General features: G+C 42.5%; 1 protein-coding gene across 1 annotated transcript in view; it reads right to left on the bottom strand.

Moving 5' to 3' along the window:
* Positions 1 to 13,364, bottom strand: part of EPG5 (ectopic P-granules 5 autophagy tethering factor) — a 64,895-nt gene extending 51,531 nt beyond the window's left edge. Inside the window, exons 1-8 of the mRNA XM_005145406.3 lie at positions 13,311 to 13,364; positions 8,330 to 9,268; positions 6,095 to 6,338; positions 5,136 to 5,272; positions 4,449 to 4,556; positions 3,366 to 3,439; positions 973 to 1,081; positions 353 to 467 (exon numbers count right to left, since the gene is read on the bottom strand). Coding sequence (XP_005145463.2) covers positions 353 to 467; positions 973 to 1,081; positions 3,366 to 3,439; positions 4,449 to 4,556; positions 5,136 to 5,272; positions 6,095 to 6,338; positions 8,330 to 9,268; positions 13,311 to 13,364 — 1,780 coding nt within the window. The remainder of the gene's footprint in view (positions 1 to 352; positions 468 to 972; positions 1,082 to 3,365; positions 3,440 to 4,448; positions 4,557 to 5,135; positions 5,273 to 6,094; positions 6,339 to 8,329; positions 9,269 to 13,310) is intronic.
* Positions 13,365 to 15,509: the final 2,145 nt, after the last annotated feature.

Raw genomic sequence — 15,509 nt, 5'->3', positions numbered from 1 at the left:
GCATGCAATTATCTTCTTGTCCAGAAATTCAGCAAAATAAAGAATTACTAAATAATCAGAGAAAAATCACAGTAACATTTCAACTAAGAGGCAAAGGAGCAAAATTATTTTTGAAAGCACATCTGTGAGTATAACTACCAAGCAGATCAAAACTAAGAGAAAGGACTCTAATGTTCTGCATGCTAGTATGGCTACAAGTGTGTAAGTCTCATCTATTTAGTCTGTGAGCTGTGCACAGTTTCATTTTTACTTCACTCAGACTCTCATAATGCAGCAGCATTCTTGGCAGTTTTAATCATTAATACAATTAGTGTAAGCAAAATGAATAATAACTCTTTAGCAGCTTATTTACCTCCAGACTTAAACCCAAGGAACTGCTGGAAGAGTTCATGAAATGGAAACTGTGACAACAGGGCAATTAAATCATCTTCCAAAAGCAGAATCCAGCCTGTTTCAGGATCCTCATCCTATAGACAAATACAGTTACTTTAAGCAGCTTTACAATAAAACATATTATAAAAGTGTATTGCTACTGTGCTAACTCCACTCTGCTTGTAAGAGAAAAAAAAAGTACAAATGAACTCTCCTTCCCACATTAGAAGCCCCTAAATTCCTGCACTCTGTATGTTTTTATACAAAAGCCCCCATCAGTTAGGGAACAGAACTAGAGGCAATGCTATGTTAGTCCAACACAGCTTCTGATGGGAAGTTATCTAAAAATATGTCTACTGATATGCTCCTTTCACACACAACAGCTCAAATGTTCAAATCCTATCAGTAACACTCATTCTGGAAGCTCTACTATCTACGGCTATATCACAGAGACAAAAGGAGAATATAACAGATCTTAGTTTTGAATCATGTTATTTAACCAGACAAGTCACCTCTTTTTCTCCATTTCAGAAAAAAAATCAATACAATAAGCTAAGCAAAAGCATAAAGGGAAAAAGAGAAAGAAGTCTCTTGCTGCACCTCTTCTCCTCCTTCATCTACCAGGGTCCAGTTCCCAGATTCTTTCCCAGATGAAGAGGAACTTTTCCTTTCAGTTGGTTTCATATGGCACATGAAGTCCACCCGATTTCTGATTTAAAGTGAAAAAAAAAGTTAACAGAAAATTAAAAATTCTGAATTAAGTCATTTTTATTTAGGAGGAGATATTAGAAAAACAAATATAAAAACAAGCAATTAACAAGTATGTCAGAAAGCAGCCCAGTGGAAAAGAACCTGGGGGTGTTGGTCTACTGCCAACAGAATATGAGCCAGCAATTGGCCCATGCAGCCAAGAAGGCCAACAGCATCCTGGCCTGTATCAGCAATAGTGTGGCCAGCAGGGCCAGGGCAGTGACCATCCCCCACTACTGGGCTCTGGTGAGGACACACCTCAAATCCCCTGTTCACTTCTGGGCCCCTAACTACAGGGGCGACATTGAGGTGCTGGAGCAGATCCAGAGAAGGGCAATGGAGCTGGTGAAGGGCCTGGAGCACAAGTGTGATAAGGAATGGCTGAGGGACCTGGGGGGTTTAGCCTGGAGAAGAGCATATGTGGGAGGACCTTATCCCTCTCTACAACTACCTGACAGTAGGTTGTAACGAGGTGGTGGTCATCTCATTTCCCCAGTAACAAGTGACAGGACAAGAGGAAACTGCTTCAACCTGTACCAGGGGAGGTTTAGACTGGAAATCAGGAACAATTTCTTCAACAAAAGGCTGAATGACATTGTTTAGTGGAGGACTTGTCAGTGCTAGATTTATGGTTGGACACAATATTCTTAAAAGTCCTTTCCAACCTAAATGATTCCACTATTATAAATGATTCTATGATAACCTCGGTCCTTCAAGACTCACACAAATATGCTGTATTCAGTAAATGATCTTCCAAGCAATTTTGTGAGCAATGTAAATCGCTACCAGCCATGTACAGAAGCACAGGTAAATACGCAAGAAACAACACTAGTCTTGCACATGTGCAAGAAAATGCCTTTAAAAAAAATAACGACAGCATCCTTCAGAAGATGTCTTCTACAACAATCACTTAGGGCTATCACTCACTAAGTCAAATAGGATGAGTGCTCCACTACACAACATTCATAGATGCATTAGCTTGACACCACATCAGTGCTCGTAAGACTAGTCCTATGTATGCTGAGCTACAACTAATGACCTTCCAGGAAAGAGCTGCTTCAAATCAAGTCAGCTTCACTTCCATGTACTAGACCATCTCATGTCTGGGATACTGACCTTCAGATTCTATACCATATAAATACTTAGTTGTTCAGAGATAACAGAAAGTTAAACAAATGTCCAGAAAGGTTTATATAAAAGTTAAAATCCTAACAACCAACTTCCTTGCAACTTGAAATCTATAGGCAGAACTCCATAGAAAGTGCCACAGAACTCCAGCATAGTATCACTCCCCAGATCTTAAATTCATACTCTGATAAAACTTGTATGTACTTTTTAATATATTAAGATATCGATCTTACAAGCCAAATTCAGTATTCAAATTTGTTCCTGACATGCACCACCTGTAACACACAAGTCTCAGCTCTTTTACCAGTAAGTACGGCCATTGTGGAATCTCTACATTATAGTATCAAAAGTTGAGAGCATCACTCCAGACACCTTAAGTCAGGCCTTGTTCAAAACACAAGCATCAAAATACACTGGCAGTACTCATGCCCTCAGAACACTTGTTTCTCCAGGCAGCTCTAGATAAGAAACATGAAAACAAAACTCTCCAAAATAGCTTCCAATAAACAGGACTTCCACTTAACTCAGGGTCAGGGTATCAAAATCACTGTGATAGCTCTTAATACCAGCAATTTGATTCTTTGACATTAAAACTTGGCCAGAGAGGAAGGCAAATTATATATTTAATCTGAAGCACTTAAGTGCTTTCACTAATGACTAATTTCATTAACTAGCTTCTCCAAGCACCAAGCATCATTTATAGATTTAAAAAAAAAAGATGAAAAATAAATTAAGAAGCCCAACCAGCAAATATACCAATTTAGTAAACCCTTCATTCAAGTGCTTTTGTTGCCAAGACAGTATAATGAAAAGGCCACCAAGCTAGGCAACAACTCACAGTAACAAAATATGCAGGTATGTCAGTCTTCACAAACTATTTCACAGCTGAAAGCAAGCTGCACCATACCATGCACAGTAGGAGAATATACTGCCAGGGCTGTGGTTTAAGATGAATGAGTAAAATCAGTTCTATTTAAACTGCAAGTTTCTTACTCAGGCCTGCTTTTATGGCTGCCTGGAATGAACTTTCAAAGTTTACAAGGAGATCATAAGTCATTCTTTTTCTCTTTTTTTTTATTATCATAACATATTTATAAAATCATATTCATACTTACTTGACAGGAGACATAAGCAAGGCAAGAGACTGCATGAAATGAAAGACACCTGATGGATTATCCAAGACTTTGATCTGAAATTATTGCAAAAATTTAAGTAAATATAAATAAGCCAAATAAAGGGTATATCAGTTTTATCAGAGAAATTCAAAATTTGAGTTTCACTTTTTCCACTATCTTTTCGCTCATACTAAAAAGTATCTGTCCAAGACAGTACCCACACCCTGGAGAAAGTATTGCTGTGACAAAATATTTGCAGTTGTTCGAAAGCAGTAGTTAAAGAAATTAAAGGAGCATAGGAAAAATATCCATCAAACGCCCCACAAAAGAGACAGTTTCTCTCCTTGTTTCACATGTACTGCTGGGCACCAGGGGAAATGGGATGTTGTGCACAGGGGAAGTTAGGATCCTGACAGGTAAGGTTAACACTTGGACTCCGTGATCTTAAGGGTCTTTTCCAACCTAAGTGATTGTATTCTACCATTTTATTTCATCACTTGCTTTGTGTAATTGTAATCCTTTCCCTACAGCTACATTTCCAACATCTTCTCCTCTTGGAGAGAAAAAATGCTCTTTGCAAGAATGCCCTGGTGCCTTTGGATATCTGCACTCCCTCAGATTTATATAGTGAGCTCTTTCCCTTGACCTTAAAATTACAGACTAATAAACTCTTGAAGGAAACCAGTCCCATTTCACTATTCAGGATATGGATATAGAAATCTGTTCTTCCTCAGCCTTTACACATCAATTGCAGCCACCTCCAATCTCACTTATACACAGTTGCTGCTTCAAGTCTGAATATTCTTTCCTTTTCTTAGAGAGCACTCCCAAAATCTGCTGCTGTTCAAGGCCCTCTGAGGCACACCACAATTCCTTGACTCTCTTTCATGGTGTTTCCCTGTTAACCTGCTCATGGTTGGGCTAACACCAGTAAATACATCACTTGACAAACTCTTCACTGTAAAGATGATTCCACATGCCTGGAAAGAATGTCTGCATAAGGGGTTGATCAGGCACAAGACACTTTCCCCTCTTTCCCACTACACTCCATCTTAATGACAGTAAAGAATTAAACATTCACACCTGAATGAATGGACAAGCCCATTCGCTGATCCCAGCTGGACACCGAAGAATATGGTTGAAGAGGAAGAGATGGTCACCTGGACAGCCAATTCTTTGCAACACAGACACCTAAAGCCAAGAATACTGGAATCCTGTGACCAATTTCAAGGCTCATTCCTTTAAAGTATTGCTAATTAAGAGTAATACTGTGTTTTCATTTCTCTTTCCCATGCTTTCTAACAAACCTCAGTTTTCAGAGCAAGTTAGATGAGAACAATATTTAAGTCGGCTTGCTCAGCTTATGAGCTACAGATTGTTTTTCTTGGTGTATAAAATTAATTATTTTGAAGTTTCATTAAAAACTAATCCACTTAGAAATATGTGAGAAGCTTCTCAAAAATTGTAAGTCCAATTAGTTTTACTTCAAAAATAAAAGCATAATGAATATTAAGTCTGTGAGCAGTGTTGTCAGTGAGCAGTGTTGACCGCTCAAGTGCCAGCCCTCATTAATGCTGCTGACCTCCACTGACTGCATCAGATAAGGGAATTAATTTTAAAGATTCACTAAGAGATTCTGTTCCTCAAGTAGAACAAACCCCCAGAAAATCACTGCATGTGGGACAGTGAGAAAAACAGTAACACTTGTAGAAATCACTCCCAAATTCATCCCACATGCTGGATCAGATACATCCATGCTTACTCCCTCACCAGTCTCTGCAGCCACATGAGAAGGTCGCTCTGGAACTGAGAATCTTCAATAACTCTGCGAGTGAAACTGAAAAGGACGCTGATACACTCCTTCAAGTGGCCCAAGTCTGCAGAAAGATTTTCTGACTGCTTTGAAACTGTAAATTAAAAAGAGAATTAAGGAGCTTTGATCAGCAGCTCTCAGAATAGTTGTGAAAGTAGTGGTTTTGGGGCTGTATCAAAAAATTTCCTCTCTGTATCTATAGATACCACGATATTTCAACACAGCTGCTTGTTAAATGTGACAAAGAAGAACACTTATGTAGAGCACTTTATATAATCTTGTAATTAAGCACTAGACACTAATTACAGGAAGAATATACTACAGTTACTCTCTATAAAAGGCCTTCCCTCAACAGAAACTGCACAAACCATCATTTACCATGCATATAAACCACCTAGGAAATGGAGACAAAGGGAGGAGAAGTAGGAAGGATAAATGTGCAGGGCAGAAGGAGGAGGAATAACTTCAGCAAAAATATTATACTGGAACAAATCCAAGTAAGTAATACACCTAGGATGAAAAACAGGATTTCTAAGTATTAGCACTGCAAGATTCCAAATGGCCTTCAAACAGGCAATAAAGGAGGAAAATTACCCAGCTGGTTTTTGAATTGTGCATAATCAGTTTAGAAAAGGCACTGTATTATACATTGCCTTTGACAACAAAAGACTGGAGCCCAAGTGTCCCATCCCACCTGGTGTGAAGAAAAAAGCATTCCTGCATTCAGCTCCTACTCTCCAAGTGGATAATTTAACAGCACTTGAGATTTTCCTGTCAGAACAAAGTTTCTCTGATCCCTGCATGAGTTCAGCAGGTTTTAGTATCAGAAGAGAAACACTCCAGTACACAAATTCTACCACAAGACTCCAAACTGCAGGTGAAAAAGGTACTGGAGCAATCCAGACCAGCAACACACCTTGTTCCTGCTGCTGAAGAGCCACTGATCTCAGCAGGGATGAGCTGCTGAGCAATCTGTACACATACGACTCCACCTGCAACCGGGACAACACCGAAGTGTACGAGTGCAGTGCCAGTGTCTGATGCACGTGCTCTGCTTTGGCTTCCAATAGCCTTTTCAGTTCCCCCAAAACACTGTCATTCAGCTCCACTGTCTGGTAGCGATGGTGACCCACTACTTTGCACTGATCTGCACAGACACCCTGGAAAAAGACCAATTATTTCATGTAAGTGGTTCTGCCATTTTCTTGGGTCAAGCATGCTGTCATGGTTTAAAATAACATTGACATTATTGACATAATCCATTCCTCAACAGATTTCACAACTTTCACGAAAGGGGACAATACATAAGTAGAAAAGACAAGTATTTGGGATATCCTATATATTTTTAAGACCTACTGATTATGGAAGATTCACATCCCTGACTTCTGAAAAAACAACTCTATAAACCCTCAGTAACTCAGTTTTAGAAACAGACCTGAAGTGACTTGTCTGTATTACTGACAGATGTGAACAAAACCAAGTCTCATTCCTAGATTGCACACATGCTTCTTTATAGATTTAGATAATCATTTGGATCTAGTATTTTACAGCTAACATATGTACTGAAAGTTTGATATGTTCGTTTCTAAGCTCCCAGGACTGAGTATTTGTAGCAATTATAATTTTATGCTTAAAATTCTGAGATGTTAAACACACAGTAACTTTTTCACAAATTGGAATTAAAAGCTGAGGCCAACCTTCCTCTGCCCCATCTCTTGGACTGATGATCTTAAAGGTCTCTTCCAACCTAGCTGATTCTATGATCTCTTCATTCTTCTGCACAAGAAAGCCATAATACATAACATTCCTCTTTTTATTTTATGCAACAAAAAACGTATTTCAGAAGCAGCACTTTAGAAGCTTAGCTTGAACACCCCTGTGTTTTCTAAGTTAGCAGAATAAGAATTTTAAATTAGAATCATAGAATGGTTTGGGTTGGAAAGAACCTTAAGATCATCCAGTTCCAAGCCCACTGCTATGGGCAGCGACACCTCACACTAGGTTATGTCGCCCAAAGCTCTGTCCAAATTAGTGTAAAGACAATTATTCTGGACATACAATAAATACACAGTGAACTGGAATGGAATAAAGCAAGCAGCAACCTTAGCCAACTGTAGTTGGCTAAGTTGTAGATGACCAGTGAGGATGTATGAGTGAAGCCAAAATTGCTTTCAGTGTAGAAAATGATCAGCACAAAACTGAGAGTCCTGTGAGGTTCAGTGCTGTTCTCCAGTAAAAAGGAAGACTCGTATCTGTTCACTGGATGTCTCTCAGTGTCTCAGTTCCGAGGAACTGCACAGGAGAGGCACTGCACTCATAGAAACAGTAGTAAAACCTACCACATACATTGGTATTTAGCACCCTTGGACAATTTTGGTAACATGTTGGCTATAAACAGCATCAGAGTGCCAGAGTAATTTCATTCACTCCCACTGTAACATCCAATTCCAAAGACAAGTGACACAAAATGAGTTTGGGCAAAAATTTTTCTGATGCATGTCCCAAAACACTCCCCAAAGCCCTCTGGTTTGCAGACAGAAAGGCTACAGAGAGCCATGAACACCCTTGAAGTAGCTAAAACTACAGCTACACTTATGGAGCAACAGTTACTGGAAGTGGATGGACCTCATGCTCCCTCTGCTTTGAGCAACAGGGTTGGCCAAAAGCATGACTCCAGCACCTCTGACAGCAGCACAGCCAGGAATGACGTCAATGAAAACTGTCACTACAGGCAGCAAGGCAGATGGGACATCACCACTACAGTAATTCTGAAGTCCTCCTCCACCACGTATATCCTGCATCTACTTGGAGTACTGTGATATAAAATTCACTCCATGCTACAGGCAGAACTGTGTGTACACAGCTTGTTCTGACTGACTGCAGAAACGAGTCTGACTTCAAAAGAGAACACTGTCTGAGAATCCCACTACCCTACACCTATCAGAGCTACAATAACAAACAACAAACTGTCTTAAATCTCAACAGGATGACACTGTGAATTGCTGGGGGTCAGTGGAAAGAGAGAAAGCAAAAGCAACCACCTGTTTCAAAACAAAACAGCTTAAACACAATCAACTTGACAGTAAGTAAACTTAATGTCTGGAATCACACCAAAATAATTAGGGTTCAGAAGTGGCTTTGGCAACAGCACCTGCACAGTTTTCTGTTCTTCTTTAAAAGTCCATAATCTCCCCTTAACATTTTGGCAGTCTGTCGTCATAGCCTGGAGCTCTGCCTCAGCTAGTAACAGCTGCTTCCTGCAGCGCATGTAGTTCAGGAGCAGTTCATAGAACTCGTGCCTGTCCTGATGAGCAACACTTTCAAATTCCTCCGTGTAGGAATCAACATTCTCCAGCCACGAACATGGCTCAAAGATTTTCAGCTGTTCCCTGGTAAACGGCACCAGCTCTGGCTCAGTGGGCAGTTCTGGATACAGCCTTTCATTGTGCAACAGTGGCTTAACTGCTATTATGGTTGGTCTCTCATAGGACAGTTCAGCTGATAAGTCTGGATAAACTGGTTTGAATATTGGCCGTGGAACACGTGCTTTGGATTTCTCAGAGAGCTGTGAGATGCTAAGAGGGAGCTTCTCTGAAGAACAGACAAGAGGATTTTTAACTTCTTGCACCTTTTCAGGTCCTTTATCCTGTACAAAGCCCCCTACTGTCTGCAAGCCAGCAGCACTGGAATGGAAGGTACTACTCAACAAACCAGAGTTTCCTGATCTGCTAGCAATCACCTCCACAGGGCTGTGAGGTTTGTCCAACTTGCTTTTTCCACTCTTCTCAACATCCCCCCCACATTCCTCATGGGAAGGACTGGCTCTGAGGTCTTCTGCATCCGTGAGAGGCTCCAGAATCGCTGTCAAAGACCCTTCATTTGCTGAAGATAAATTACTCTGGGGGATGTCACACACATCACTTCTGGGTTTTCCTTCCTCCACTTCATCACTGAGCTGAATTTCAGTAAATTCTCCAGGATGTTTCACTTGCACTTTACTGGCATGAGAAGACACTTCTGCCACAGGAGGGAGGAAAACATCATCAGACTCTTGTACCTGGGTCTCCTCACTATTTCTCTTCTTTTTTTCCTAGGGAAAACAAAAAAAACCAAAACAAAAACAAGCCACAAAACACAATTAACAGTGTCCAGTGTCACTATGAGGTTAAACCCCCCCAAAATCCCACCATTGCCAAAACTAGTGTCTGTCAACATCACAACTCCAGAAGCTCCTCTTTAACACACTGATTTTCATTCTATTAAAGGTAAAAACAAATGAAACACACAGATCAATGTTCTTTAGCTGCTTTTTGAAGCCTGTCTATCAGTGTCTATTTTCTTGGTCAGTTCTTGATCAATGATTCAACATTTCTATGAAAGAAGTTATAAATATCATAGGACAGAATGCTTCATTAACATAATCAAAGTAACAGCACCCTGACCTCTAAAAAGTAACTAGATATCACCGGATTACAAAAAAGTTTAGTGATTTACCTTAAGTTTTACAGAAATATTTTAATAACTGAAAAAAAAAATATTTTCAGAAAGGTAATTTCAGAACAAAGAAAGTCTTAAAACCATCATAACATCTGCACAATTACTGAAATACCTATTTTTAACAGGAACTACATGTTAAAGATGTAGGAAAAGTTGGCAATGACATTAAAATTGCCAATAGACTGCCTGCTTTCACATTAAGATCAGCGTTTGGGTAAATATATCCCATAAACCCAGTCTAAGGTGTAGATTAGTCTCCTTCCCAAAGCACAGCATGGGAAATAATATTGTACATGAGATCTGCAACAAGTTTGCCAATTCGCAAATCAGATCCTAATTTCTACAAGATAAAATTAGCAAAGGGTTGTGTCAATTTATAAATTAATTGTGTACACCTACCAGTTTATATGGAGGGAAACTGAAAAGAGCTGGGTTACAGCACTTCAGTTTTGGAGATAATATGACAAAGAAATTAGCTAAAGTTCAGAAAAGCTCTCAGTATTCCTCCGTAACTGGGGAAAACATGACAGAATTTGCTTACAGTATCACATACACTTTCACTAAACATCTGACATGACTTCACTTTAGGAGAAGGCACACATGAAAACAGCTCACATCTAGGCCCTAGCTGACCTCCATCTCAAGCCTAATTTTCCTCAACATATGTAACAGCTGCTTTACAAAATAGCAATACACTGGCCCTGCTTTCAGATTGTGCTTTCCAGTATCCAATCACAACAATCACAACACAGTTCTGACACGCTCCAAGGATAACTGAAGCTACAGGTGAGAGGTTAAAAATAGATCCACACAGTTACTTAAATTAGGACTTGTTGCTAAAATAAATATCTCCTAACAATTAAGGTCAGTAATTTCCACAGCATACTTTAACACTAGATCATACTCTGACAGTGTGCTGAATCACAAACTTTGCAAACAATGCTGCTCCTCTCCCTGCTACAGCCTCGAAGTTCCCTCTTGTAGTCCTCATACAGAAAAAACCTCCCTTTATCTCTCAGCAGCATACTGTATTCCTCACAAATGCCACTGTTAGATAAAATGGCTGTTTCTTCAAATTTATGAAGTACTCTTCAGTTCCCAAATACCAAGGGAAAAAAAAAAAAAAAACAAAAAAAAAAAACAAAAAACAAAAAACGGCCATAATTGTTAACAAGGGTTTCATCTGAGAAAGGATAAGAACAATCAGGTTCTGAATTAACAGGCAAAACAAAACTTGCTGTTCTACGTTCTGAGGTTTAGCCTTTAAGCCAAAGATGACACCTGCTCATTAGCCTTGTCCATGCCAAACCACTCTCCTCTCCCAGCACAGATGTGAACACTATTCTGGGCTGCACCCCCAGAGTGTGAGCAGCAGGTTGAGGGAGGGGATTCTCCCCCTCTGCATTGCTCAGGGGAGACACCCCCCCCCCCCCCCCCCCCCCGCTGTCCTGATCCGGCTCTGGGGCAACAGCACAAGAAGAACATGGAGCTGTTGGAGTGAGTCCAAAGGCCACAGAGATGCTGTGAGGGCTGAAACACCTTGGCTCTGGAGACCGGCTGAGAGAGATGGGCTGGATGAGCCTGAAGAAGAAAAGGCTCCTTAATGAGAGACCTTAGAGCAGCTCCTGTGCCTAAAAGGGCTACAAGAAACCTGGAAAGGGGCTTTGAACAAGGCCCTGTAGGGACAGGACAAGGAAAGTGGCTTTAACCTGACAGAGGGGAGATCGAGATGAGCTCTAGGGCAAAAGTTCTTCCCTGTGAGGGCAGTGAGGCCTTGGTGCAGGCTGCCCAGAGAAGCTGTGGCTGCCCCATCCCTGGCAGTGTTCAGAGCCCAGTTAGATGGGGCTTGGAGCAACGTTCTCTAGTGGAAGGTGTGCCTGCCTGTGGCAGGGGGTTGGAACTGGATGAGCTTTAAGCTCCTTTCCATCCCAAACCAGTCTGGGATTCTATGATATGACATTAAGTACTTCCCACCAAGATGCACACAGACACACAGGCTCATCTTCACCAGTTCTGGGCTCACTGGGTTTTTTCTATCTCACTGTGCTGCTGGTGCTGGACTAGCTGAATTTTGTGGCTACTATTTTCAGGAAGTCCTGGGCTTCGTTCCACTGCTTGGCAGCCCTGCAGCTGAGCTGCCTTCCTCACAGGTCTCAGAAAATTCAGCTTTTCACCAGATTATGCCTGTTTCTGAGGCATGGGAATGGAGAAGTCCTTTAATGTGACTGAGCCCCAAACTGCACCCTCAAGACACAATATTAACAGAGGTGAGCATAGTAATAGCCACAAAAATATCAGGAATGGATCACTGTAACATTGAAGAATGATGGATTCCCACACGTGACATTGCCAGGGAATTGTTTCACAGGGAATTACACCTGGAAGGCACAGCCAAAGACAGCAGTCACCTGAGTCATTCTACACGTGTTAATCGGCTGTGGTGTCAGCAGTGAATCACCACCTTCCTGCAAGGAACTGATTCTCCCAAGCAGCAGTCTTACAATGTGACTGCCACACACACACTATGGAGCTGAATCAAAACAAACAATGACACACTTACTCTTCTGTGATGGGTCTTCCCTCCAGTCTTTACCTGCACATTAACTAAAACTAGTTCTGGAATCACAGCCATAGCTGACATTTAAATCTAACCCTTGTTTTACAGGACAGTGGTCAATTAATTCACCAATTTATTCTCAAAGGGCTTTTAACAGCCAGGACTTCATTGCCATTGCTCTCTATGCCGCAGTTTACAACATGAGAGAGGTTAGGCAACTAAGAGAAATATTTCCAATTTGGCCAAGCTCTGAGCCAAGGTATTTCAGTTCAGATCATTTCATAAACCACTGAAATATTATGTATAACAGCTGCAAAGAAAACAACGGCTTCAAAAAGCTATCGGTACCAAGAGAGTGAACAAGGAACATACAGCAGCATTAAAACTTAGGAAGAGACACTTTTAAACGTAGCACCAGCTACAGAAAAGGCTGCCAACTTCTATACTGCTATGGCCTCATGAGTTGAGTATTCCGAAGTTAAAGCTGTGTGTATGAAATGTAGTAAGACTGTCACCCCACACTACAGTAAAACAGTGCTAAACACCAGTAAGTTCTATTGCCTTACAGCTGCACGGCAGAACCTACTGCAGCTGCCTCACCGTGCACAACTATTTCAAAAGACCATATACTATCAGAAACACAGAATCACAACTGGGTTGTGTTGTAAGGGAACCCAAAGCGCACGCAGTCCCAGCTCCCTGCCACGGCCAAGGACACCTTCCACTAGACCAGGGTGCTCCAACCCCGTCCAAAAGGACCTTGAACACTGCCAGGGATGGCACGTGTCTTTTTCGATAAGCACACACCCCCTGATCTAAGTGCTTCCAGCAGCAGACAAAAACACGGATACAAACGGCCTGCAGCTAACACCCTCTCCGTCGCTTTAAACCTACTCAGAATAGCCCCTAACAAGAAACAAAACCCTGACGAACATCCCACGCCGTGTAACAACACCACAGACCCCTCCCCGCCGCTCTAAGCTCACCGAACCCGCCACAAACGGCAAGCGGCGGATACAGCCCGGCCGAAGAAACCTCAACCCGAGCCGCTCCCCGCCGCCCCCCACTACCCCCGTACCTTCGGCCTGCTCTTAGCGCGGGCCTTGCGGGGCCCCCTCACGGCCTCCGCCATTGTCATCCACTGCGACACCACCACAGCGCCCACAGCGGCTGCGGGCGGAAAGGAAGTGGCTGACACCGCCCCTGAGGGCTCGCGTCCAATCAGCAGCGCGGAGGCGTCATGAGGCACGGAAGGACGCAACGCATGCGTCGGCAACGGAATCTGACGTAGCGGCGGGGCGGGGTCTTTTGTCAGAAGCGGGACGGGTTTGGGGTCGGCTCAGGTATAGCGTCCTACGATCAAACCAGGCTCCTCAATAAGGGCCGGGGGGGAGGCCGGACTACTCTACAGGGTCCTGTGGGGAGGCCAAGCCCCTATATGGGACTTTGGGATGAGGATTTGTCCTCTCATAAGGGCCTGTGGGGGGGGACACAGCATCCTCTATACTTTGTGGAGGCCAGGCGCCTCCACAGGAGCCTGACAGGGAGGTATGTTCCCCTATTCAGGGCCGGATGGGAGACCAGAACCTCCAGGATCTCTAGGAGCCAGGGAAGAATCCAAACTCATCTATAAGGCAGTGGTCAGGCTCCTCTGTAGGAGCCTAGAAGGAGGCCAGGTTCCCCTATATGGACCTGTGGAGGGGCCAGGCTCTCCTATAAGGCCCCATGGCTAGGCCTCACTATAGGGGCCTTAGGAGGAAGAAAAAATTTTGGTTTGTTCTGTCCCAGAGCTGTCATGGTATTGAGCAAGTTGGGAAGTAAAGGCTGAGCAAGGATATGCTCATGTAGGCTTCCTCCCAGGAGAAAGAATCTGAACATCCTAGGGTGCTTTGAAGATGTACCAACCCCCCCCCCCAAAAAAAGTGAACATGACCTTCTTTAAAAGAAAGCTATCCAGCACACAAGTCTCAAAACTTAATTTTAAAATATGTATTCAAAAACTAAGACTGCAAAAGGGTCCTTCAGCAGAATATTTGTACACTTGGTCTTTCAGAAATGAAAATGGACAACTGATTCCTTGGCATGTGCACTTTGCACAGTACATTGTAATGCAGCAGGAGAGATGTTTAAGCTCACTGTCATCTTCTCCACACAAGGAAATACAACAAAAGCTCAATGGACTGTTTGGCTTAGACATGCACTGAAGTCACGCAGATTCGACTTGAAGCACGTCATACAAGCAGCAACTCCCATTGCTCCAAAGTTAGTCACCTGGCACCAGGTTTAAACAGCTTAACTGTGTGCTGGTCCCGTTATCCTCCATCCCTGTGTCATAAGGCACTGAGGAGCTTCTTTAGCAATACCGCACATGAGGATATACAATCATAGAATAGTTAGGATTGGAAAGGACCTCAAGATCATCTAGTTCCACCCCCCCTGCCATGGGCAGGGACACCTCACACTAAACCATATCACCCAAGGCTTCATCCAACCTGGTCTTGAACACTGCCAAGGATGGAGCATTCACTACCTCCCTGGGAGAGACCAGCAGCTCTGCAGCACATGAGCTTCTGAATCAAAGCCATAATCATGTATATAGTAATAAAAAAGTATGAATTTTGAGGAGATATGGTCAGAAAATGAGTTCCAGGGCTCCAGCCCAACACTAGTAGCTAAGCTTATTTCCAGTGGTACACAGTTACAGCAAGCCCAAGGGACTTCTTTACCAGAACATAATCAAATGAGGGTCTGCAGAGCCTACCATGCACGAGCTATACCATGAACCTAAAAATCTGCAAAGATCCTCATTGGAGAGGTGGTTGAAGAGCTGACCACCTTCTCCAGATCCTCAGCAACACTGCAGGGTGCAGGTTTGTGGCAGCAAAACTTCTCATTGGGTAGCTGCACGGTGGACAGCTACACCAGGCAAGATGCAAATGAGCTTCCAGTATCAGCACTTAAACCTCGAGCATATCTACAGCTAAGCCAGCCATGTAGTGTATTGTTGGTGCCCCTCTAATTGAGCTCTCTGAGAGATATGGCCAAAATTAAACCTAAATTACAAGCTTAATCACCGTTAGTGAAGGACTTTAGAAAGAGGGGAAAGCTTAACCTGAGTTAAGCTGAGATCTGAGTGCGATACATATGCCCTAAACGTAAGCCAGCATTCTCAAAGCATTGTGCAACAGTCCCCTCAGCACATATGACTTCTTGGTTATCTCCAGCATCTTCCAGATGTCTGCACTTTAGAAGAACTTCAAATCAAAAACTTCTTCTG

Source organism: Melopsittacus undulatus, chromosome Z, assembly GCF_012275295.1.
Source record: "Melopsittacus undulatus isolate bMelUnd1 chromosome Z, bMelUnd1.mat.Z, whole genome shotgun sequence".
In the NCBI taxonomy this organism is placed as follows: Eukaryota; Metazoa; Chordata; class Aves; order Psittaciformes; family Psittaculidae; genus Melopsittacus; species Melopsittacus undulatus.
This window is presented reverse-complemented; position numbering and strand designations above follow the sequence as displayed.